General features: G+C 37.7%; 1 protein-coding gene and 1 non-coding gene across 10 annotated transcripts in view; one reads left to right on the top strand and one right to left on the bottom strand.

Annotated features, from left to right (window-relative positions):
* The window catches only part of LOC125997457 (myomegalin-like), a 192,559-nt gene that overhangs the window by 122,355 nt on the left and 43,465 nt on the right, over window positions 1–26,739 (top strand). For 8 of the 9 annotated variants that reach the window (XM_049765890.1, XM_049765893.1, XM_049765891.1 and 5 more), the window contains 6 exons: window positions 1,206–1,297; window positions 3,167–3,283; window positions 3,893–4,030; window positions 5,030–5,142; window positions 6,429–6,556; window positions 21,101–21,189. In XM_049765890.1, coding sequence (XP_049621847.1) covers window positions 1,206–1,297; window positions 3,167–3,283; window positions 3,893–4,030; window positions 5,030–5,142; window positions 6,429–6,556; window positions 21,101–21,189 — 677 coding nt within the window. Of the gene's footprint in view, window positions 1–1,205; window positions 1,298–3,166; window positions 3,284–3,892; window positions 4,031–5,029; window positions 5,143–6,428; window positions 6,939–21,100; window positions 21,190–26,739 lie in introns of those variants that run through there. The other variant, XM_049765892.1, reaches the window with a different exon arrangement.
* On the bottom strand, window positions 8,575–8,681 carry LOC125997656 (U6 spliceosomal RNA). The gene has a single exon (XR_007491695.1). It is a non-coding gene; the product is annotated as a U6 spliceosomal RNA (small nuclear RNA).

The raw sequence follows: 26,739 nt of genomic DNA, 5'->3' as shown, positions 1-26,739 counted from the left end.
ATTTAAACTAGTAAGCATGTGCATGGATCTAGATAAATGTACTTTGCCCTCAATGTTTAAAGAGTTACATAAGTCTAATATCTTTAGATTATATGGTGTGCTGCTAAGAAATAATATGTACTACAACGGGGGATTTGAGGGACAAAGTAATTGTATGGTACATGGGTTCAGTTTTGTTTTTCTTAATGTTCTTTGGCTGAAAGTATAAGGCTGGGATATCATCGATGGGACTACTGAGAATCCTGTTTATGGGTGATTGGGCTTCCACTGTAACTTTACCCTGTCCTCTTTCTTTGCATCTTTGTTGTCATAATTAAAATAAAAAAAATTAAAAAAAAAAAAAAAAAAGAAAACTAAATGAGCTTACTTTGCAGCTGAACTGGTCTCCCAAGCCAGGAGCGATTTCTGAGTATATAGCCAGGAGTAACCCCTGAGTGTCACCGGGTGTGGCCCAAAATCCCAAAAATAAAAATAAAAAAGATTTTTATCTTTTAATCTTTGGGGCTCTTTTGAGGGCATTAGAATACTGAGTTCAAAAATTATTTGGATTACTTTTTTGTTATCTTGGGTGATTATATTATATATTTATGATGTTGCTTCATTCATTATGTGAATATTAAATTTTAGACCTTTTCACTCCCATTATTCAACTAACTGATACATTTAAAGTAACTGTACTGTAAAAAAATAACTACTATGGTTCAAACTCAGATACATATTTACTCAGAAGTCATCTCCATTTCTCTCATTTCCACTTATCCCCAGCAGGCAACCAGTTTCATTTTTGTGTTAGCTTGTTTTTATTTTATTTTTTTATTTTCCACAATAAAACAGATCAATCTGGATGTAATATATTTCTATGTCTTCTTATTTCCTGTTTTTATAAAACAAAGCTACATTAAATATATTCTTTGATGCCAAGTGGTTTTACTTAACAGTATGTCTTGGAAATCACACGTCAATAATTCATAAAGATCTACCTCATTCTTCTATGTAGTAGCATATGACACTCCGGAGTATGGTTTATTCAGTCTTCTTTTTAAAGGCAAGTAGGTTAGCTGCAGAAGAACAACTTGTGCCTTTTAGTTGTTGAAATGTATCTTCAGAATAAAAATCTCAGAAAGGAGACAGAAGAGATTATATTGTGTAAGTAGCCATTAAATGGGTGACCAGTGATAAAAATGAATATTGTTCATTTTTCTTAGGTGACTTGGACACAGTTGCAGAGTTAGAAAAAGAACTGAGTAATGCCAAAGAGGAACTCGACCTTATGGCTAAAAAAGAAAGAGAAAGTCGGGTGAGTTTTCTAGTCAAACATGCTGGTTTCCGAATTAGTTTATTATTGTGTCAGAAAGTGCTTCCTAATAAATAAATTTTTGGAGGGATACCTTTCTGATCTCTGTGATTTAGTTATTTCTCTTTTCCTAAATAATCCATTCACCCTGATGCCTCCCTATTTAGTATCTTAAAAAAGCAAAACTCAGGGCCGGGGAGATAGCATGGAGGTAGGGCATTTGCCTTTCATGCAGAAGGACGGTGGTTCGAATCCCAGCATCCCATATGGTCCCCTGGGCTTGCCAGGAGCGATTTCTGAGCATAGAGCCAGAGGAACCCCTGAGCACTGCAGTGTGGCCCAGAAAACAAAACAAAAGATAAATAAATAAAATAAAATAGGCACTATGCTGGGTACTGTTTACCTCTCTACACTTAGTACATGGCATTATCCTATATTTATAAATGAAGCAATATTTTAATGTCTAGATGGAAATAGTATATAAGTAATAAGTGCCAAAACTAGAATTTAATATTTTTGTGTCAGAATGTTAAATCATATCTTTGGAGTTGATACATTTTTCCAATCCTGTGCTTTAATTCATTTTAATTAGAATAATTCCTTCATCTTTATTTCTCAACATTTAGTAACTTATGTCTATCGTGATGTAGAAATACTAAGGCTCCAGTATATTGTTACAGACAAAAGTAAAACACTTTTGGGAAAAGATAGGAGAAACTAGATGATACAACACATCATTTTTATTTCAGTTATTATGGATTTATAAATTAAGTCAGACCCTTTTTATTGTATATCAGGTATTCAAATGGTCCCTCTGTTTTTTTTCTCTTTGCCATATGTGCATGGAATTCTAAAATATGTTCATGTTTCTGATGAAATTATTTTCTTACACCTCTCAAATTTTTTACAGCTTCAGTGCTATATTTTTTGTAACATACAACCTTTTATTAAGTGACTCAAGTTTTAGTGTTATGGAAGTATGAGGATATGTTTTTTTTTAAGTGCTGTATTTTAAAAAGATTCTAATTTTAAGGCTGGAGCGATAGCACAGTGGTACGGCACTTGCCTTGCATGTGGCTGATCCATGATGGACCTGGGTTCAATCCCTGGGGTGCATATGGTCCCCCTGAGACAGGAAGGAGTGATTTGGGGGGAGGTTGGGCCACACTCGATGATGCTCAGGGGCTACTCCAGGCTATGTGCTCAGAAATCGCTTCTGGCTTGGGAGACCATCTGGGACAGCGGGAGATTGAACCATGGTCCTGGTCTGTCCTAGGTTAGCATGTGCAAGGCAAATGCCCTACTGCTTGCACTAGCCCCAGGAAGGAGTGATTTTTGAGCACATAGCCAGTTGTAACCCCTGAGCGTCACCAGGTGAGGCCCAAAACACCAAAAAAAAAAAAACAAAAACAAAAAAACAGAAATAAAAAATTTGAATTTCCCTTCCTGGGGCCAGAGAGATAGCACAGCAGTAAGAGATTTGCCTTGCATGTACCTGACCCAGGATGGATGATGGTTTGAATCTTGGCACCCCAGATGGTCCCCCAAGCCAGCCAGGAGTGATTTCAGAGTGCAGAGTCAGTAGTAACTCCTGAGCACTGCTGGGTGTGACCCAATCTCCCCAAATAAAAGATTGTACTTTCCCTTTTTATTTTACAAAAAGCTTTTTGACTTCAAACGTTTCTTCATTATTTGTGTCAGATGTTTTAGTCTTTCAAAATAGCTTATTTGTGTCCAAAAATACATCCTAAGAACTCAAAACTCAAAACTATAAAGTTTTGCATTCTTTAATGACTGATAGTATTTTGGGTAACAACCTGTGTGCTTCTACAATGTAAATGACTCTGACCTTGAGATTTCATCTCTCTCCAGATGGAACTTTCTGCTCTACAATCAATGGTGGCTGTGCAAGAGGAAGAGCTGCAGGTTCAGGGTGCTGATTTGGAGTCCCTGACCAGGAACAATCAGATTAAAGAGGACCTAATAAAGGTCTTTCAAGCCTTTTCAAGATCATTAGAAATAATTATAGCACTGAATAATACCTTAAAGCATCTTCAAACAGTATTTGGATATATGGATATATTGTGAACATCAGCTGGTGCTCTTTTCCTTGATGCATTGTTAGTTTGAGTCCCCTAATATTACTGTTTTGTTTATTTTTTCTTTTTGGGTCATACCTGACTGGGGCTTACTTTAGGCAAGCTCAGGGGATCTTATAGAGTGCCACGAATTGAAATTGGATTGCCTGCATGTAAGGCAAATGCCCTACTGGCTATATTATTACTCTAGCCCCTACCATGTTTGCTGATTAGTATTGTAGGGCATGAGCCAGAAGGTTAGTGTAGCAGGTAAGACACTTTCTTTATATGTAGCTGACCTGGAATCCTATGTGATTCCCTGAGCCCTGTCAGGAGAGATACCTGAGCACAGAGTCAGGAGCAAATCCTGAGAGCTGCAATGTGTGCCTAACCTCCTCCTCCAAAACAAAAAATGCATAGGGTCTATCAGTATCCCATTGAAAGGATAGCAGATTATTCCAAGGGCATTTGTTCCTCGCTGAATAGTTTTCTAAGTACTCTACTTGCTTTTGACTACTAGGACCTGCAGATGCAACTGGTCGACCCAGAAGACATACCAGCCATGGAACGCCTGACCCAAGAGGTCTTACTTCTTCGGCAAAAAGTTGCCTCAGTAGAATCACAGGGTCAAGAAACTTCAGGAAATCGAAGACATCAAGTGAGTTCTTGAAAACCAACTTGCTTTTTACAGTGAAATACAACTGCAAAAGTAGCCAACGAATTACGAAGGGGCCAGTACGTACTCAATGGTTTCGATACTTGGTCAGTTATAATCACAGATGTTCTCTTTCAATTTTATTGGAATGTTTTGTTTTAGGGTTACTTCTCATTCTGTGCTTTAGGGATCACTTCTGGTGGTGGTCAGGATTGACCTGGGTTAGTTACATGCAATGCAAGCACTCTACCTTCAGTACTATTTCTCTAGTTCCTAGATGTTCTGGTGTAACCTTTTAATTCTTTTGTTGGAACTCTCCATACCTGACCTTTTTTCAGTGCCAAGATTTTCAATAGGACCTACTTGCCTATACCTTTTGTGTGTGTGTGTGTGTGTGTGTGTTTACCATCTTCTTTCCTAACACTTTGGCTTTTAACTGTACCAAATACGTTGGTGTCTAGTCTACACATATAGCTGGTGACTCCCAATTGAATGTGGTATAATTATCAGAAATTGAGCACTGTCAAATACTTGTTGACAGTTTTGTACGTTGTCGTACTTTACCGTTACAGCATGCAGTAGAGCTCATATTGACAGATGTTTGTACTTGATTAGCATCTTTTCCCCAACCAGATAGTAAATTTATGACAATATCTAGAAGGTGTTTAATTCTTTCTGAGTGAAGAATGCTAGTAGGTTCTTTATGTTTCCCTCTTGTACCATTCTCTTCTATTGTTTTCTTTTAACTTCTTTTTTGTTTCTGACTTCTCTATTTCTTCTGCTTCCAAACGTGAATTGTGTGTTATAGAACTTTTAAGATAAGCTATAAATATTTATAGACATCTTGGTAATAAAATGGCTTTATTTATTTATTTATTTATTTATTTATTTTTTAGTCAATGTACATCTTTGTGTTCTTTAGTTTTGGCCTCTTCCTCAGGATTATCTGTGGCTTCAGCGTCTTATATCTTTATTTGTGTGTTGCTTCTATTCTTTCCTCAGTTACTGCTGATGCTGGAAGGGCTGGTAGATGAACGAAGCCGGCTTAATGAGGCTTTACAAGCAGAGAGACAGCTTTATAGCAGTCTTGTGAAGTTCCATGCTCATCCAGAGAGGTAAGAGAATTGACTGCACTGTTTTTTTTCTTTGTATTCATTAAGTATACAGGCACTTAATTGTAGAGGGGAGAAGGGGCAGAGAAGACAGTTGCCAGGACTACTAAATTTGCCATTCGGTCTGCAGATTACTTTGCATTGAAGTCAGAATAAGTGATAAATAAATTCATAGTATTATTGCAAAGATGAGATAGGATGTATTATATATTTAAAGTAATGCCTTCAATATACAGTGCACTTTCTTTCCCTGTTCCATCTTCTGTTATGTTCAAGGGCTAAGATGCTAAAGGGCTCTGATCTTCATGAAATACCATCAAAGAAAATATATTTATATTATCATGATGGCTAATACTGTTCTGGGGCGTTAATGGTCATTGTGATGTTTATGTTTTTCTCCCCTATAACTTTTCATTATTCTATCTTTGTGGTTTCAGATTCTCTTTGTTCTCCTCATTTGCCTTTCCTTCTCACCCCTTCTTTGTTCCTTATTTTATTCTTTTAACACTCAAGATCTTTAAGTTAATTGTTGGACTTAAGAATGTTTTGATTGGGGCCGGCGAGGTGGCGCTAGAGGTAAGGTGTCTGCCTGCAAGCGCTAGCCAAGGATCAGTACCATGGTTCGATCCCCCGGTGTCCCAAATGGTCCCCCCAAGCCAGGGGCAATTTCTGAGCGCTTAGCCAGGAGTAACCCTTGAGCATCAAATGGGTGTGGCCTGAAAAAACAAAAAAACAAATAAACAAACAAAAAAAGAATGTTTTCATTGTACCTCAAGAAAGTGAGGACAAATGAAAAATATAATAAAAATCACTTGGCTGTGTTCAATTTGGGAGAATTTTGGATCTTTAGATTTTGTTCTTTTCTCAGTGAATTGGCTTTCTTTTTTGGGGCGGGGATGGCTATTGCTAAGTGATAAATGAGAGAATAAGTATCTTGAAGAGGAATTGACTCAATATTGCTTCTGTTACATTTGGGTTTTCTTGGATCTTGGTTCTTAGCATTCTTAGAAATGAGAGAAATGAGATTTTTTTATAAGCATTTATGGGTGTACCATAAATCTTAGAAACTATAATCTTAGGAAATTAGTCAATAATCTAGAGTAAGGGTACAAACTTGAAAGGACCAGGCATTGCTAAGCTACCAACAATAAATAATAAATACGACCAGGGTTCCATCTGCTTTGTGTCCTGGAGAACCACTGGTGGCCTCAGTGGCTGTTGGAGGCATCAGTGGGCTTATTGTAGTTGATGGCTAATCGATTTTCCTTCCATGTGGCATGTCTGATCAGCTCTGAGAGAGACCGAACTCTACAGGTGGAACTGGAAGGGGCCCAGGTGTTACGCAGTCGACTAGAAGAAGTTCTTGGAAGAAGCCTGGAGCGCTTAAGCAGGCTGGAGACCTTGGCCGCCATTGGAGGTGGGGAACTGCAAAGTGTGCGAATTCATCACAGACATGCACTGGCGGGTCAGCCTGCAGCCCAGGATGGAAAGCTTTATGTGCACTAACCTGAGAGAGAGAGAGTTCTGTCTGATTAGCAGAACTAAATGGTGATCCTACTAATGATAGAACTGGGACAGATAACATCAACTTCAAGAGAAAAAAAAAATCTCTTTAATCTCTCTGAATTTCACTATCCATATCTAGAGCTCTGAGCTGAATGGCGGAGGCGGCAAAGTGTATTTATATCAATTTTAATCATTTGGTTTTAGTTTTGCCATTCCTATTCATGCCTTCCTCTAGCTCCTCCACCTTATTTCGTCATCTCTTCTATGGGCCAATAAAGTTTATTCTTCTCCCACTTTCACAGTCCATTTCATATGTTCCATATCATGTTAAGGTTGCATGCGTGTGTGTTGTTTTTTTGCCATTCAGTCAACTTTTTGTGAGAGCAATATTTCTCATATGAAAGTTTCAACATGAGATAGAATGGGAGTCTATAAGAATGAACTTGCAAAAATGGTATAATATTTTAAAAGATAGAGACTTCAAGAATTGGTAGACCAAGTCAAAAGACAAAAATTAAAGACTGTTAAGTTGCTTATAGGAAACTTTACCTCTTACCTTGTTAATAGTTTATTGAGTGAAATCATGATATTAGAATAGTAGAGGTTAGGGACTGGAGAGATAGCATGGAGGTAGGGCATATGCCTTGCATGCAGAAGGACGGTGGTTTGGATTCTGGCATCCCATATGATCCCCTGAGCCTGTCAGGAGTGATTTCTCAGCTTAGAGCCAGGAGTAACCCCTGAGTGCTGTCGTGTGTTTTAAAAACAAAACCAAAAAAAGTAGTAGAGGTTAAATTCTTTCAACAATTTTTCTTTAGTGATCCTTTTAGATTCTGTAAACCATAGCTAAGAACATGACTAAGAAAGTTCTGAGGTCCTCCACAATAAGTATTCTCTACATGAAAAGATAACTTCATAATGCAGTTTTCTCTTAAATTAAGTATTTCACCAGTTAACTAAATCTTTTAGCCACAAGAGAGTATTTTTTTCATTCATGAATTTTACTAGATAAATTTTGATGGTTGTGTCTGCTTCCTTATGATAGTGTGGGAATGGTAAAAAGGAAGGGATATTTGAGATTGTATTTCTGGTATCTTAATTTTTAAATGTAAGGAGTAGAAAAACTAAGGTTTATGTGGCATTTTGTAAGCTTAATTCTATGAGGTTTCTTCTTTCTAGGAAACCTGCTGGATACAGGTTTTCTGGATTAGAAGCTGAGATTTCTTTTTTTAAACATGGCGAGTTAACAGGATTGAGAAATTTTTGTATCTTCAATATGGTTTCCTAAATTTTTGTACCTTTAATATGACTTCCTAATTAGGTAGATGGAACATAATGATTTCTCTGCTTTCCCTTCATTTTTTTTTAAATGCAGCATCTTTATGTCTTTTACATATGTGTATGCCCTACACTTTAATTTTAATCAAAATCTGTAACTTCGGCAATGCCTCAAGCAGATATAGAGCATCCCTCGTACTAGACAGAACTGTCCTCTGGTTTGACTGGGGGACACCTAGAAAATTTTGATTAAGTATTTTATAAGATTGATAGCCTTTCCCCTTTCTATTAATGGAAATGATTTCAACATTAGTGACATTTGTGATAAAAATGAAATTATTAAGGAAGTAGATAGGAAATGTAAGCAAAACCACTGAATTTGCTTAGTCCTTCAATCATAAGACAGTTTCCAGCACAATGCTTTGTGTAACTTTCCAGAAGTATGAAAACAGGGTAATTGAGCTGTAGCAATGTCAGACCACTGGAATACAATTCTGTCCTATTATCAGATAAATTCTTCTAATAAATATATCTTTAATTTTATTAGTGAATAATCTTGCTATGAACAATTCAACCCTGAGTGACTCTTAGGTTCTAAAAATTCTTAAGTAATCATTACAATTATCTTTCCTGCTTCTCTCTCTTTTTTTTTTAAATATGGAACGCTTCATGAATTTGCATGTCATCCTTTCGCAGGGGCCATGCTAATCTTCTCTGTATCGTTCCAATTTTAGTATATGTGCTGCCAAAGCGAGCACTTTTCTGCTTCTCTTAACCTCCAACAGAACAAGAATTCCCCTTGACATCTTGACATATTATAAATGTTGGCAATATTAAGGTAGCTAAATGATAATGAGAAATATTGAAAAATCATTAGAATTGATTGGGGGAGGGAATAAAGTAAATTCTGGTCTTTCATCAATTTCATATGCTAAGAATTCAGACTATCATTGTGCTATAGTTACTTGTCTTTAATATTGATCCTTGAGAAACTACTTAGAAAATTAAACAGTTAAGTGACAAAAGATAAGAATTTAATTTTGATACCACAGACATGACAAACTGTTACTAGCATTCTGGTCTTGAGACCTAGAGTGAGGCTTGCAAACAGTATTATCTAGAGAGTGCTTGCCAACATCTTATTCTAGAACATGATCTGATGTATTTTATTCTATACCACATAGATATATGATGCTGTTATAGGCCATTTCAGTAACCACATTTAGCATGATAAAATTCTTTTATCTCTCTTCAAGGGCACAGATTCCTTCCTTACCAGTAATTATTACACCTTTATGAGACATTTTCCACATGACATTAATTTTAACTAAAGCATCTCATGCTCAAACAAATCTTGTGCTTGAATAAAGTTTTCAAAGAAAATGAATTAAATTTTCATTTATGCCATGTTTAATCGGAAATGGAGAACTTCGATGTTCAAAATCTGTATTGATCTTTTTTAGTCTCACAGTTGCTCTATGAATCTTGGGAAATGTCAATATTGGTTTAAATGTTAATGGCTATAAAAGGTTGAAGTAGATGAAATCTATGATTCTTAGAATTGCAGACTTGAGGGCTGAGGAGGTGGCTCACAGGACTAGGATGTAAGCTTTTCATACAGAAGCCCTTGAAATATGGCGTTAGATGATCCCCCCAAACAACATTTGAATGACCCCTCAGCTGGGAGTAGCCCCTTATACCTCTAGATGTCATCCCCAAGCAAAACCGAACAAAGAGTTATAGAATTAAGAGAAACCACATACGGATTCATTTAACTTGCAGAATGTCAAATCCTTACCACAGATCTTTCCACTATGTGCTCTTTTGAGATCTTTAGATAATAGATAGCTTATAAAGTACATGTGATAGGACTATTTAATAACTACCAGACTTTTACTTTCATAGGAGATACTTTTATCCCTGCCTGAGATGTCTGTATCACATTTCTCTTCAATTTTGGACAACATAAGGCTCGGTACAACTGATTTCTAAATTCCGTTTCAATGGAGTGGACACCCAACTCTGCTCAGGGTTTGCTCTAGGCTTCATACTCAGGGATTACTCCCAGTGGATCTTGTGGCATCTTTATGTGATGCCGGAGATCTAACCTGCGTAGACTGCATTTAAGGCAAGTGCCTTGTATACTATATTATTTTCTTCCCCTCTTAATTCATAGTTCTAAAGTTTTGAGGTTTGGGCGATAATATGAAGTGGCAGGGATAAAACCAGGTCAGCTGTGTGCAAGGCAAATACCAAATACCCTACACTGTGCTATTGCTAGGCCCCTAAAACATTTTTTTAAATTATATGTGATAAGAGATTAAGGATAAAACAATTTTTTTACATACAATATTAGAGCCTAGCCACAAGAGGACATTTTTTAGAGGTTTCTTTGTATCTTTTATTGCAGTTTATACAGGTAATTGTTGGTCACAGATACACACAAAAGGTTTATATTCTTCATTTGGTCCAGAAAATTTGGACATACAGCTTCAAAGCAGTTTAGAAAATTGATTTTACTTCTATTTTAGTCTTCCAGTTGACCTGAAGTCCTCTGTTAGGGGAAAGTCAGGAAAAATCAGATTATACTGAAAATGTCTTTTGTGAGAAATTTAAGGTTCTTGGGGGCCGGAGAGGTAGCGCTAGAGGTAAGGTGTCTGCTTTGCAAGCGCTAGCCAAGGAAGGACCGCGGTTCAATCCCCGGCGTCCCATATGGTCCCCCCACACCAGGGGCGATTTCTGAGCTCTTAGCCAAGAGTAACCCCTGAGCATCAAATGGGTGTGGCCCCCAAAAACAAACAAAAAAAAAAGAAATTAAGGTTCTTTACATTTTTAAAGTAATTTCTCTTTGGACTATAAACTGAAGGGAACAAAGATCTTTTCTTTCTTTGACTTGTATTATATATATATATATATATATATATATATATATATATATATATATATATATATAAAATTCTCATTATTGGTAGAAAGCTGGTAATGACTTTTTTAATGTGGAAAAAGTCACATTTCACATTTGACATCTCTAAAAATAAACTCGTTTCCTCTTCAAATCAGAGTATCAGGTAGTATTTTAGATCTGCAGCCAATATCCTATAGGGTAGTGTGTCAAAAACTTCTTATATTGCTAGGCAAAATAATACAAATTGTTTTAGAGGTAGATTGATTAATGTAATTAGCTTTTTTTTTTTAAGACTAATATCCTGGGCCCGGAGAGATAGCACAGTGGTGTTTGCCTTGCAAGCAGCTGATCCAGGACCAAAGGTGGTTGGTTTGAATCCCGGTGTCCCATATGGTCCCCCGTGCCTGCCAGGAGCTATTTCTGAGCAGACAGCCAGGAGTAACCCCTGAGCACCGCTGGGTGTGACCCAAAAACCAAAAACCAAAAAAAAAAAAAAAAAAAAAAAAAAAAGACTAATATCCTGTGAGCTACAGAGTAATTATTTTTTAATTTTTCTTAGGGTTAAAGCTCCAAGAGATGGGGCTAGAGCAATAGCACAGCAGGTAGGGCATTTGTCTTGCACATGGCCAACCTGGGTTTGATCTTCGACATCCTATATGGTTCCCTGAGCCTGCCGTGGGTAATTTCTGAATGGAAAGCCAGGAGTAACTCTGAGCACCACTGAGTGTGCCAAACCCCCCCAAAAGCATAAAACCTTCAAGAGCTTTTCTTCCTGTAGAGTCTAGAACCGTATGTACTACAGAGAATAGGAAAATGAAACTCATAGAAAGAAGCCCAATAATTAAAAATTAATAAAAAATAAAAATAATGAAAATTAATTAAAAATAAGGAATGAATCAGTAGGACAACACAGTGGAGTGATTCTGTAGGATAATAGTTCCAGATAAATACATTTTGGAAATGGAGTAAAGCCCTCTCAGTAGACATATAAAGCACTAATTTTATTAAAGTACCGAAAGACAAGTATTTTGTCAAGACCTTTGAGTATTGGGGGTCAGAGAGATAGTACAGTGGATTTGCTTTGATTCTAAGCACAGAGCCAGGAGTAAGCCCTGAGCACCATGCGGTGTGGCTCAAAACCAAAACAAGTATTTGCATATTCACAGGAGGTAAGTTCTCAACTTCTTTTTTGTAGAAACACACGATCCAAGGTGAGTTTCTCACTGAGAAAATTCGTTTTGTGATTTACTTGCAGCAAAGGATAGGACTTAAAAAGGAACCCAACTATAGAACACACTAATTTTACCAAACATCAAAAAGAGGTATGTTTATGATGTGGCTTACTAATTCTTTTTTTCATTTCTTTGCCTTTATTATTTATGATTAAGTTTCAGAAATAAAAATATCTCATACTGGGGCTGGAGCAATAGATAGTATAGGAGGTAGGGCATTTGCCTGGCAGCTGGCTGACCTGGGTCTAATATTGTCCTCTGAGCCTGCCAGGATTGATTCCTGAGTGCAGAGCCAGGAGTGACCCCTGAGCACTACCAGTTGGGGCCCCCAAACAAGCATACTAATCTCATATTTTGCTAAAACAGGGAAGATAAAATAAAGAGTTTAGTGGCATTAGAAAATGTTTGATTTGGGGCCGGAGAGATAGTATAAGGTAGGGCATTTGCCTTGCATGCAGAAGGACAGTGGTTTGAATCTCAACATCCCATCTGGTCCCCCAAGCCTGCCAGGAGCGATTTCTGAGCTTAGAGCCAGGAGTAACCCCTGAGTGCTGCCGAGTAGTGTGACCTCAAAAAAAAAAAAAAGAAAAGAAAAGAAAAAGAAAAGAAAAGAATGTTTGATTTGAAATAATACAGTTGGGGTATTAGTTACATACATCAAATAGACTTTCTTGTTCCCTTTTAAGAGTTATAATTGTCTAGCAAATGCAGGTAGGTTTACTTTTTGTGTATGATATGAATGTACAGTGCCTCCTTTTGCAATTTTCAAAATGAGTATTCTAAAATACCAGCCTCAGGGACTAAAGTTTGAAAGTAAAGCAGATAGATATACCAGTTTCTAAGGTATGTGTATATATAAACACAGTTTAAAGATCACAACTTCCTCTTTCCACGAAGTATTCTCTATTAGAAGATAAAAAAACAACTTTACTTTCCTCATTGAACATTTTGATTCTAGGGCTAGTAAGAAAAAATTAAAGTGACATAACAATGTAAATGAAAAAGGTGATAATGGAGTAACATAGCCTTAGATTATTTCTAGGCCTTCATTCTCACTACAAGAAGTGATATGTTTTCTACTGGTCCTTCAATTTTTTTTTTCAGGGAACTGCTGTGTTCAACTTTGTTGAACAGTGTGTGTGTGTGTGTGTGTGTGTGTGTGTGTGTGTGTGTGTGTGTGTGTGTGTGTGTGTGTGTGTGTGTGTGTGTGTGTGTGTGTGTGTGTGTTAAGATGGTGAGGGAATTGGATTTAGAATCCAGTTACATTTTTATAGTTAAGACCCCCCCCCCAAATTATTGATCCAAGACTATTAAAAATTTCACATTATAGGTTTATTCTAAAAGCATTCTAGCAGATGGGGTCAGATAGAGAGCAGTTAGGGTGCTTGCCTTGCATACTGTTGTCCCAGGTTTGGTCACAGCATTTAATAGTGACCCCTAAGCACTGTCAGGAGGGATTTTAGAGTATGGTCTGAGGAATAAGCCCTGAGTATTGCTAGGTATGGCCGCTAAACAAAATAGCAGCCTTGCAGCCCCCCCCCCCCCCCCCACACACACACACCATGTGGTGTAGTCCAGAAATCCCTGTTCGGTTGAACAACACTCAGACCCTGGCATTCAACTGCAGGCCTATTTGGTCAAGAATAGCCAGGACTGGTCCCAAGGTCCCTTGAACATTGTTTCAGAAGCCTTCCCCACTCACAAAAATATGACAAAGAAAATAGAAAAAAAGAAAAAACAACATATTTCTCTGCCCCTTTTCCATAGAAGAATCAAATTATAGATCATTTTACTAAACTTTCAAATCAAAGTAAGGCTCTGGAATGAATGACTGTCTTTATATTTATGTAACAAAAAGAGGCAAGAAGAAATCTGAATTTTCCTTCTCCAGGAATTGTGACTTAAATGAAAGTAGACTTATAGACATGGAAATGGGAAACTAGACTTTAAAAACCTTCCCTTGCACTTTGTGCTGCAAGAGAAGGGTCAAAAGCAGGGTGGAGATTTGAAGTCAGTTGTTTTTGTGGGTGGTGCCATTCCGCAGACTTGTTGCTTACATTGACAAAAGGAAAAATACCATCCAAAGGTCATGAAATGACAGGCCTGGGACAATACTCATATCTTCCATCTTTACCGGGACAGTCTAGAGTGTACACATGTCTTTTGCCTAAAGATCAGTGACTAGTTTTACTCTTTCTAAGAAACTGAACACTGCTCAGAAACCTCATGAAATTTCTATTTTCTGTCCCTTTCATCCTCTAAAATCAGTACAGGTTGGAAGGCCAGTCTGCCTAAGAAATATCACAATTTATGTGGCTTGACTAAAGACAATAATTTTTCTAGTTCTATTTTTGTTTGGTTTTGGATCACACCTGGCCATGCTCAGGGGTTACTTCAGGCTCTACGCTCAGAAATTGCTCATAGCAGGCTGGGGGTCGAACCCAGGTCAGCTGTGGGCAAGGCAAATGCTCTACCCGCAGTGCTATCATTCTGGCCCCATCTAGTTACTTCTATTTTAAGAATTTTTAATTTCTTAAAAATTAGAAATTTCAGAATTTCTAATTTAAGAATTTTGGGCCAGAGAGATAGGTAGGTAGATAGGATGCTTGCCTTGCACCCCATATAGTCCCTGAGCACTTAGGAGTGATCCCTAAGTCCTTGAACGCAGAGCCAGGTCTAAGCCCTCAGCACTGTCTGGTATACTCAGAAAATGAACAAAACCAAACATCAACAAAAAGAAATGTTTGTTTCATGACTGTTTAGAGAGGACATAAAAATCATAGGTTCTTTAGGGCTAGAGTGATACATAGCTGGAATGTCATTTGCTTTGCATGCAGCCAACCCAGGTTCAACCCCCCACATGGTGCACCAAACAACCAAGAGTGATTCCCTGAGCACAGACACAGGAGCACCTTAGCACCACCAACTAACTAAGCTCTCCACCACCCAATAAAAATCTTAGTTTTCTTAGAGACCAGAAGAGTGAGTGCTGATGAAATTGTTTGACAGAGACCTCTTTGGTTCTCTCATGCAGCATTATAATTTGGAAGTCGGCAATTGTTGGTGCCTGACATGGACATGTAGGAGTTTACCAATGTGCATATGGCGGAGTGACTAAATGTGAACGTGAAATGAGCCCAAATGATCTGACACAGGAACCTGGAATGGCTGAGTGTTTGGCACCACAAAGGTCGCTGCAAAGCTTTAGTGTACTCATTTGACTCCCTTTTCAACATATAGCAAATATGACTTCTTGTTCTGTGTATATGGGACATGTTATTTGGTTCTTGTTGATAGCATGCTAATGGCTATAGAGAAAAAAAAATCAACTGTAGAGTAGAATTTGATAGAAGTAATCTTTCCCCCACCCAGTTTTGGAGTCATTATTGAAGAATTAAAATAACTTCGTGACCTCATAATCTTTTTCTTTCTTTTCTTTCTTTTCTTTCTTTCTTTCTTTCTTTCTTTCTTTCTTTCTTTCTTTCTTTCTTTCTTTCTTTCTTTCTTTCTTTCTTTCTTTCTTTCTTTCTTTCTTTCTTTCTTTCTTTCTTTCTTTCTTTCTTTCTTTCTTTCTTTCTTTCTTTCTTTCTTTCTTTCCTTCCTTCCTTCCTTCCTTCCTTCCTTCCTTCCTTCCTTCCTTCCTCTCTCTCTTTCTTTCTTTCTTTCTTTCTTTCTTTCTCTTTCTTTCTTTCTTTCTTTCTTTCTTTCTTTCTTTCTTTCTTTCTTTCTTTCTTTCTTTCTTTCTTTCTTTCTTTCTTTCTTTCTTTCTTTCTTCTTTCTTTCTTTCTTCTTCTTTCTCTCTTCTTTCTTCTCTTTCTTTCTTTCTTTCTTTCTTTCTTTCTTTCTTTCTTTCTTTCTTTCTTTCTTTCTTTCTTTCTTTCTTTCTTTCTTTCTTTCTTTCTTTCTTTCTTTCTTTCTTTCTTTCTTTCTTTCAAGTTTATTCATGCATGATAGAGTTTTAAAGGAATAATAATTAATGTTGATTAATTCTATTTGTAGTTAGCCTATTCTAAACAACTACCCCATTTACCGACAACCCTATATTGTTTCAAATACAGGGAGACCAAACTGTATTGTTATTATACCTCCTTGTGGGGGGTAAAAGATAGAAACGAAGTGGTACTCAGGGTCATTCGGTGATAGTATTAGGTATAAAATCTCTGATTAGTGATGATATTAGGTATTCTTTTGGACCACTTTTCCCAGATTGAGCTTTTCAGCCCACAGACCACTTGTTTTCTGATTTGCAGCAGCAGTAACACACGAAAAACACTGGTAAATAATCTGCTTAAGGATTTTTGTTTAAGATGTACTGCATATCTGTTCTCAGCACTTCCAGATCATCAGCTTCAAGATGGAACCACCTCTAATAGACCTAACAGAAACCAACGAAACTAAGATGTAGAAAGATTGTGTTTTTTGGTTTTTTTCTTTTGGTTGTTGGGCTACATCCAGTGACTCTCAGGGGTTACTCCTGGCTATGCGCTCAGAATTGCTCATGGCTTGGGCGACCATATGGGATTTCGGGTTTCGAACCACCATCCATCCTGGGTCAGCCACGTGCACGGCAAATGCCCCACTGCTGTGTTAGCGCTCTGGCCCCAAGATTGTGTTTCTAAACTCTATTTTAAACTGTTGTTTAAAGCTGTTGTCAGAAGCAGAGCTAGAATCTAAACCATCAGAATCTGTGTTCTTAATAATCACGTTATCCTCAATTTAAAAAAGCTACACCAAAGTACCAATTTTTGGCCTTAATAATAAAAAGTGTCCCTTATTTTCATGTAATACAGTTTGTCCAGTGATTTTTAGGGGACCTTTTTTTTTTTTGTGGTTTTTGGGTCACATCCGGCAGTGCTCAGGGGTTTTTCCTGGCTCCGTGCTCAGAAATTGCTCCTGGCATGCACGGGGGACCATATGGGACGCCGGGATTCGAACTGATGACCTTCTGCATGAAAGGTAAATGCCTTACCTCCATGCTATCTCTCCGGCCCCTAGGGGACCTTTTTGATTTGTTTCATTATGCTTTATGAATCAGAGAGTAATCAGAAAATAATTTTCTACAGCTTGAGACTAATCATCACTAATCATTACTGACCCCAAAGATTTGGATAAAATTTCCAACCCCAAGAAGTGAGTTCATGAATGAACTAATTCTTCACTTTAAGACTTTAATCAATAGACCATTTTCTTCTTATTTATAAAAATAAGCTGTGCATTCATCACTATGTAATACTTTAATTGAATTTGAAAACTTAAGATGTTCTTAAGATGTTCCAAAGTAGTTCTGATGATAGTAAAACTACATCATAAGTAAAAACACAATTTAGCAATTTAGCATTTTGTTTTTGTTTGTTATTTTGTTTTTGGGCCACACCCAGTGGTGCTCAGGAGTTATTCCTGGCTCTGTGCTCAGAAATCGCTTCTGACAGGCTTGGGGGACCATTTGGGATGCCAGGAATTGAACCGGTGTCTATCCTGTGTTGGTCACATGCAAGGCAAATGCTCTGCCGCTGTACTATCATTCCGGGGCCCCCCTACTTAATCTTTTGTTGCGTTGTAAAAGCATACAAATGAGTATTCCTGCCGCAAAAGAAAAATTAATTGTAATTTACTTTAAAACATGTACCAGGAAGAGGCATAGTATAGAAAGAGAAATTCTAATATAAAATGATATGTAGGAGTTTGTAAGGCATAACTCATTTAAATATTTTCTGTAAAATGTTTTCAACTGTATTCTGCCCCCCTTTAAATACAAGCCAAAAAGCTGTCAGAACATGCATGCAAGCTGGTAAGAGGTTGAGCAACCCTTAAAGCACCCTGAGGAAAGAAGAATAGATTAATCCAGCTGCCAAGATGCAGAAGAGAAACTAGTGGCAGGATGTGAGAGAAAATGGACACTCTTGTTCTTTTTGTTTGTTTTGTTTTTGAACCACACCCAGCAGTGCTCAGGGATTACTCCTAGCTCTGCACTTGGAAATCACTCTTGGCAGGCTCAGAGGACCATATGGGATGCTGAGGATGGAATGTGGCTGGCTGCATGCAAGGCAAATGCCCTATTTGCTGTGCTCTCCCTCCGGCTCCAAGATGGGCACTCTTGCCTTCACGCAATTCCATGCCACTCAAATCAATGCCACCTTGTCTCTGAGAATGCTAATGAGAGAGCATTATCTAAAATGCAGATGTGGCATCAGAAAGGTAGACCAAGGTAAAAGAAGATCAGAAAATACTCCAAAACCAGAGTTGATCTCTCTCTCTCTCTCTCTCTCTCTCTCTCTCTCTCTCTCTCTCTCTCTCTCTCTCTCTCTCTCTCTCTCTCTCTCTTTCTCTCTCATCCCCACATTCTTTTTCTGAAACTCAGTAAAGAAATTAGTCTGGACTGTGGACCCAACACATTCAAGAAATCTCCAAGAAATTGATTGGGGATGAAGATCCAACCTTAGAAAGTTGAAAATTCTTCTATCAGAGAATTATTCTCTAGCCTAATTCCCAGAAAGGAAGCTGGAAAGTACATCATCCTAATTTCTCCCTTTTTCATTGCAAAAATAAAAATTCACAGTTTTATTCACAGAAATAAAAATGTTCACAGTTGGACAAGGAAAGATTATCCCAAAGTAAGATTAGTATATTATAGGGCTGTCCTCAAGTTAATAACATCCTAGCTTCAGTGAATTTCCAAAACAGCCGTTGCTTATGGGGGGAATTCATTCATCTGTAAACAGCCAGTAACCTGATTGCTACTGGTGCTCTGAAGCTAGTCAGAAGGCATATAGTTTGTGAATTTCTACTGTATATTATCTTCCAAGGATCTCTAAGAAAGAATTCTGAATGGCAGAGGAGACTTTGTGGATAGGCATCATATTTTACTAAATAAATTAGTTCTTTGGTCCAAAAATCATACTTTTTTTTGTTGTTGTTCTAATTTTGGGGGCCATACCACAAAACCAAAGCTTAGGGCTCACTCCTGGGCATATCCCCAAATCAAAGTTACAGGGATCACTCCTGATCAGGATTAGGAACCATAGGGGGGCCCTTGGGGAATTAACCAGGTCACACATAATCCAAAACAAGAGCCTTGCCCATTGTACTATCCTTGAAGCTGTAGCATTTATGGAGCAACTTATAAGATAAGCTTTGCGGACAGCATACTTCCTTTCTTTAGAACTTTGAGGAAATGGACTTCAGACTTTGGAAGTACTTTGGTATGTATTTGCAGATGCCAAGAAATCAAATATAGAAGCGAAACAATTATTCTCCTTACATGCAGCAGGTAGAAAATACTCATCATTTACTCAGAATCTTTCATCCTTGGATGTTTGAACTAAGTAGATTTTTGGTCTTAGAAAAGGAAACAAATATAATAATTTGATTTGTTATCCTAAGAAAGTAATTACCTATATCTGAAAGTGGAGAGACTTGACTTCTTGACACAGGTCTGCTCTGGACTAATTGTATATCTTTGAGTAGTTAATTTATACCCAGATAAGTCAGAGGAGGTTGGAGGAATAGTTTTAAGCTATTGGTTAACAATGCCTGGAACAAAATAGGGTTCAAGTTTCTCTTACTTGGGTAATGTTCTATAAGGCCTAGGGAAAGTTATAGTAGATTTTTTTTGGTGTCCAAATAAAAAAAACACTATAAATTTTTGCACTTTTAGAACAATTCAGTATTGTGAGCCACAAGTCCTTATCTAAAATTGGATGTCAGGGCTGGAGAGATAGCACAGCGGTAAGGCATTTGCCTTTCATGCAGCCAACCTGGAAGGATGTGGGTTCCATTTCCAGCATCCCATATGGTCCCCCTACCCTTCCAGGAGTGATTTCTGAGTGTAGAGCCAGGAGTAATCCCTGAGGGCATTCATGTTTGGGCCCAAAATATACAAACAAACAAACAAAATTAGATGTCAATGTAACAGTTGTGGAACTGCCCTAAGTTTGTGATATTCAATTAATAATCAATTGCAGATATTTTAAAATAAATTTATAAACTCAATTTCCCAATCATGTTAGTCAGATGTTTGAAGCTACATGTGTCTAGTGTTTACTGGAGTGGGTAGTAGAGGCAGACAATTGCAGAAAGTTCTTTTTATCACTATTTTAGACCTTTGTTGCAGTACTGGCCTTTTAAACTTGGTGTAGAACATCTATGTGTGACTGAGTGTCATTTTTAGGGAAGTGAAAGAACAGATTTTCTTGCACTCTTTTGGTTAAAGCAGTTAGTTCAAGAACTCTTTAGGCAAAGGACGCTGACATTCAACATGGTTTTGAGAAATGGGGAAGAGGGGAAAGTCAGAGAAAGAAATTAGGAAACATAATTCTCATCTTGGGTCTTGACTTTACCTACTGCAGGACACAGAGCCCCTAGAGGTGAGATCTTTTTTGTGATTGTTACGCCCTTTACAATCCATACCAATAATAGAAAAGTGTGTGGAGATAGAGGAATAGTACAGTGGGTAGGACATTTGTCTTACAGGAAGCTAATCTGAGTTTGATCCCTGGTAACTCATATGGCCCCCTGAGCCAAACCAGGAGCCAAATCCAAGCAGAGTTGCTCTGAGCAGCACTAAATGCAGTTCCCTAAGCCCCCTAAAAATATACGAGGGGAACATGGCTTCCAGGAAGTCAGGGACCTCTTAGCATCCAGTGGTAGAAAAATACTGACTAAGTCATGCTGATTCAAATTACAGAAGAGGAAATTGTTAAGTAGTCAGACAATAGTAGAAAAGGGAATCATTGAAACTTTCTGGAACTAGTGAGGAAAATAATCATTCTAGCTGAGAGTCAGCTTTGTAAACACAGACCTGGGCGATACCTGCTAATATTTTGGGGCATGTACTTATTAAAAAGAATACTTAGTTATATGCCCAAAAAAGGCTTTCCTACACATGGGATGCATTGGTTCTGCCATCCATGTTGGTTGAGAAGCCACACATATGGTGTAAGAAAGAAATCAGCAGGTGATGGCAAAAGGAGTATCATTTTAGCACCTCTCTGGAGACCTACTGTGAAGGAAATCATCTTTCTTTCTTGGGCTTAACTTCTAGGTGCAGCTACAGGGGATGACACTGAGGATGCCAGCACTGAGTTCACTGACAGTATCGAGGAGGAAGCTGCACATAATAACCACCAGCAAGTAAGTTCAAGTCAGGTGATAGAAACCCTGGGGGAAGTATATTTGTGATTTGGGGTTTTCCAGTAACCCTTCTAAACCTCGATCGAGAGAATACTAGTTTATTGCCACTCTTCTTTTCCTTCCTGAGTTTCCCAATCTCTTTGACACCTCCTATCCTCACTCTTACTTGTCTCTCTAACCCTTTGCTTTTTATTCCTATATCCTTTCCTCTTTGCCTGTATTTGTCTTTATGCACCCTCTATAGCCATAGCTCCAGTGGAATTCTTACTTGCTTACTTCCTACAAGACCGTAGACACCTCTTGGGCTTTTGTCACTGAGACACACCACAGAAGACAGGGAATTGAAAGATTTCTCAGGAAAATGGCAGGGACTAGGTCCTGCTTTAGGAGAGTACTCTCCGAGGAACTCCAAGAAGATCAGGATACTCTCAAAACAGGCATCTTTCTTTGTGAAATAATGGTGTATAAAGGAGAACTCTGTTGGACGGCTTGGCAAGTCATCTAGATTGTGACATGCTAGTGACGTTAGCTGCCACTTCACGAGCAGGGACCCCTCGGAACTTCAAACTTGGAACCGAAGATTGAAACCTTGTGCCAGCATCAGTGAAAGTGTATCCAACATGTTGTCGAGCCCAAGAAGGGCTTGGATGTCTCAGAGATTGTACTGACAGTGATCTCACGTTACACACTGAAACTGTTCAGATGGGTTTCCATCCACCTTGACAAGTGAGATTCAGATCTTCTATATGGACCATTCCTGTGACTTTGAGTTGTTAAGGAGGAAGTGGATCGTTGGTTTCTATTATTCTGCTGGGCTTTTGCAGGACTAGCTTCCTTGGAGCAATCAGGAAATTGGATTCTGTCTCTACAGTCTTAGAAAATTGGTTCCCGACTCTTCATCTACACAATAAAAGCTATCTAACAAAGTAACACCAGAGTTAAAGTTTAAGAAGTGCCCAAATCTCACAAGATTAGGCAAAATCTGACTTAGGAGAGGATTCATTTAGTTATCTGGAATCCTTCCTGTCTTCATACAGTCTTTCATTTTCTACTGAGATTCTATTTTTATTGTCTCAACCATAGTTTACCCTTATTTTCTCCTTGAGTTCTTGCGTGAGCTATAGTTTTGCTTCTTTTATCTATCTGATGCTTGTGACTTTAAGTATTAACACAATTTCCCCTCTGACCTAATTTCTCTCAGTCTATTGTTTCACTAATAAGTTTGGACAAAAAAGAGGGTTATGTAGGTTGAACAAATGTTCATAATATGGCTATGCTTGATTGGGAAGTCTGCAGGTCACTGCAAGTTGTTATCATCATTGTGGGACAGCATTGACTCTGAACAGGATGTAAATAAATGAGAGAACCAGTCTTATTGCTCTAGTCACCGTCTGGTTGTATGAATTCTTGGCTAAAAATCTCAGTTGAAATTTGTAAAAATCATTTCTTCTTCAATCTCTTTCCTATGGCATAACATAGAGAAAGTGGCCAGACAACATTATAAATGTGATTAAATATTTGTCTTGGTGTATTTGAATTTTCCTTTTATTGGCTGCTCTATCAGCAGAGAAGACCCTTAACAGATTGTTGGATCTTGTCTATCATGATAGATATTCATGACAGGCAAAGGATATACCAGTTGGATGAAGAATAGCTTGGGTAAACACCATGTTTCTAATCTTCACCTTCTCTTTAAAAGCGATCTTCCATTTTGGATAGGAGATGCATGAAACATTGTAAACTTACATCTCTGTATTGGAAGTTTCAGGATATAACTTTCCTGCTACCAATCAAATAAAACTCATTTTGCTACCTGTTTTTGTGTCCAGATTCTCCAACATGTATTTGCTTGTCTCGAAGGAAAGTTCTTTAAAATTAGGCTCAGAGCACCTTTTTATTGTGTCTTCAGAAAGTAGACTCTATTCATGATACCACACATACATCTTTCCTAATACACACAGTCTTCCTTTCTCTTTCTCTTTTTCTTTCTCTTTCTCTCTCTTTCACTTTTCCTAACAAAAAAATTTGACTCTGTGCCCCTTTTGTAGACAAAAAGCATCTTTTGGCCAGAGAAAGTTGCTTTGTTCTATTTTTTTTTAACTTACCCACATCAGGAAGTCTTGAATTAACCTGCTACCAAATTTCATTCTACAACAAATTTAAGATAATAGATACCTAGGAGATCTCTGTAAAAGAAAGTAGAACAATTTACCATTGCCTTTCTTTTATTGAACTTTTGTAATAATAAAAATCTAGACAAGATATACAGATATGCAGAATGAAAAAAATGCAAGTAGAATTAAGGTGATGAACTTGAGGGAAAAATCATTTTAAAATGCCATTAATGCTGAAGATGGACATTGTGAGAAAGATGAAGTAATAAAGTAAACCAAAAAACTTTATTCAAACACAGTTTAGGTCTGCAGTCTTATGGGCAAATGGAAACACAGTGGCCCCAAAATGTTGAGTTTTGGAATTAATAGAATGAAAGTAATAGATGGGGAAAAAAACCCTAAACCTAATTACCTATATGCCTAAAAGATTCACAATACTCTTATACGTATCAGAAGCCATGTTTTATTTTTTGTTTCATTTTGTTTTTGTTTGGGGGCCACACCCAGTGATGCTCAGGGTTACTCCAGGCTCTGCACTCAGAAATTGCTCCTGATAGCGTTGGGGGGAATCACATAGGATGCCAGCAATCACACCCAGATTCATTCTGAATGGGCCCTATGCAAGGCAAACACTCTACCACTGTGCTATCTCTCCGGCCCCAGAAGCCATGTTTTTGTTTTAACTTTATATTTAAACACCATGACTACAGGGTTGTTCATAATAGTTTTTCCCCCACAGATAAAATATTTGTTCTTGATTGAGTTACAGTCGTATTACGTGCAACAACTTTCACCAGTGCACATTTCCTGCCACAAATATCCCAGTCTTGCCATTATATTTGTGGAAAAAAATAGAAATTTTGCTCTTTATAGATTATAAAAAAATGAACAAAATAAGAACCAAATCCTGATTTATATTTCAGACATTTACATTTCACTTAAACATTTACATTTTATTTAGGTTTAAATAAAATACCAAAATTGGTTCTCTTCACAAATAAATTTAAATGTTTTAGACAAATTACCCGAATTAAACTGCCTTTATCACAGCAAGTAATTCTGTTAACCTGGGAATGCATTTGGCTTCGATTTTTTCCATTGAAAAGTGGGATAGTAGGAGGACTTAATGTCTCTTTTAATGCTAATATTCCACAGGATCTCAATTTTTTAAGAAAATTAGATATATTTAAACAAATCAAAGACAAAAATACATCCAGAAGGCATTTAAAATTAGACATTATTGGACCAGAGAGATTAATGAAGGACATATTTTAAGCAGAACATTTAAAGTTTAGAAAATTATATACTTCCCATATAAAGTTGATGGCAACATTTAGTTTTATTACATTTGCTGGGAAGAGTTTACATAGATAATATCACATTCTTTGGGGGGGTTAATCTAGCTCATCGGTCTTTAGTTTGTCCCAAGTGCTTAGTGTCACAGGTGGAGATGCCTACCATGATAAATTTGCTTGGTAGTGGACATAGAAAGACAGATAATCACATACAAACATCGCCAGGAGGAATTATTTTTATTTTATTTTATTATTTTTTATAATTATTTTATTTAAACACCGTGATTACAAATATGATTATAGTTGTATGATTACAGTCATGTAAAGAACACCCCCTTCACCAGTGCAACATTCTCACCACCAATTTCCCAGATCTCCCTCCTCCCCACCCCCCTACACCTGTACTCGAGACGGGCTTTCTACTTCCCTCATTCATTCACATTGTTATGATAGTTTTCAGTGTAGTCATCTCTCCAACTGCACTCATCACTCTGTGTTGAGCTTCATGTCATGAGCTGTCCCTACCAGCCCTCATCTCTCTTGTCTCTGAGATACTGTTAAAAATGTTTTTCATTTTTCTTAAAGCCCATAGATGAGTGAAATCATTCTGCATCTTTCTCTCTCCCTCTGACTTACATCACTCAGCATAATAGATTCCATGTACATCTATGTATAGGAAAATTTCATGACTTCATCTCCCCTGACAGCTGCATAGTATTCCATTGTGTATATGTACCACAGTTTCTTTAGCCATTCTTCTGTTGAAGGGCATCTTGGTTGTTTCTAGAGTCTGGCTATTGTAAATAGCGCTGCAATGAATATAGGTGTAAGGAAGGGATTTTTGTATTGTATTTTTGTGTTCCTCGGGTATATTCCTAGGAGTGGTATAGCTGGATCGTATGGAAGCTCAATTTCCAGTTTGTGAAGGAATCTTCCAGGAGGAATTCTTTTTTTTTTCTTTATCTTTATTTAAACACCGTGATTACAAACATGATTATAGTTGTATGATTACAGTCATGTAAAGAGCACCCCCCTTCACCGGTGCAACATTCCCACCACCAATTTCCCAGATCTCCCTCCTCCCCACCCCCCTACACCTGTACTCGAGACAGGCTTTCCACTTCCCTCATTCATTCACATTGTTATGATAGTTTTCAGTGTAGTCATCTCTGCAACTGCACTCATCACTGTATGTGATGAGCTGCATGTCCTGAGCTGCACCTACCAGCCCTCATCTCTCTTGTCTTTGAGATACTGTTAAAAATGTCCTTCATTTTTCTTAAAGCCCATAGATGAGTAAAACCATTCTGCGTCTTTCTCTCTCCCTCTGACTTACTTCACTCAGCATAATAGATTCCATGTACATCCATGTATAGGAAAATTTCATGACTTCATCTCTCCTGATGGCTGCATAGTATTCCATTGTGTATATATACCACAGTTTCTTCAGCCACTCATCTGTTGAAGTGCATCTTGGTTGTTTCCAGAGTCTGGCTATTGTAAATAGCGCTGCAATGAATATAGGAGTAAGGAATGGATTTTTGTATTGTATTTTTGTGTTTCTTGGGTATATTCCTAGGAGTGGTATAGCTGGATCGTATGGAAGCTCAATTTCCAGTTTGTGAAGGAATCTCCATATCGCTTTCCATAAAGGTTGTACTAGACGGCATTCCTACCAGCAGTGAAAAAGAGTTCCTTTCTCTCCACATCCCTGCCAGCACTGCTTGTTTTCCTTTTTTGTGATGTGTGCCAATCTCAGTGGCGTGAGGTGGTACCTCATAGTAGTTTTGATTTGCATCTCCCTGACGATTAGTGATGTTGAACATCTTTTCATGTGCCTTTTGGCCATTTGCCTTTCTTCTTTTTCAAAGTGTCTGTTCATTTCTTCTCCCCATTTTTTGATGGGGTTAGTTGTTTTTTTCTTGTATAGTTCTGTCAGTACCTTGTAAATTTTGGATATTAGCCCTTTATCTGATGTGTATTGGGTGAATAATTTCTCCCACTCAGTGGGTGGCCAGGAGGAATTCTTAAGGAATGAGCTACTGTGTCTGAACTTTCATTTCTTTGTCATGGATGTCTATATGCAGCAACTCAAATGTCATTGCATGCACACACTCGGAGCCCACTCCACTGTTCATACA

The sequence above is a fragment of the Suncus etruscus genome, chromosome 19 (assembly GCF_024139225.1).
Source record: "Suncus etruscus isolate mSunEtr1 chromosome 19, mSunEtr1.pri.cur, whole genome shotgun sequence".
NCBI classification, from domain to species: Eukaryota; Metazoa; Chordata; class Mammalia; order Eulipotyphla; family Soricidae; genus Suncus; species Suncus etruscus.
The sequence above is the reverse complement of the archived record's forward strand: the minus strand, read 5'-3'. Positions and strand labels throughout refer to the sequence as shown.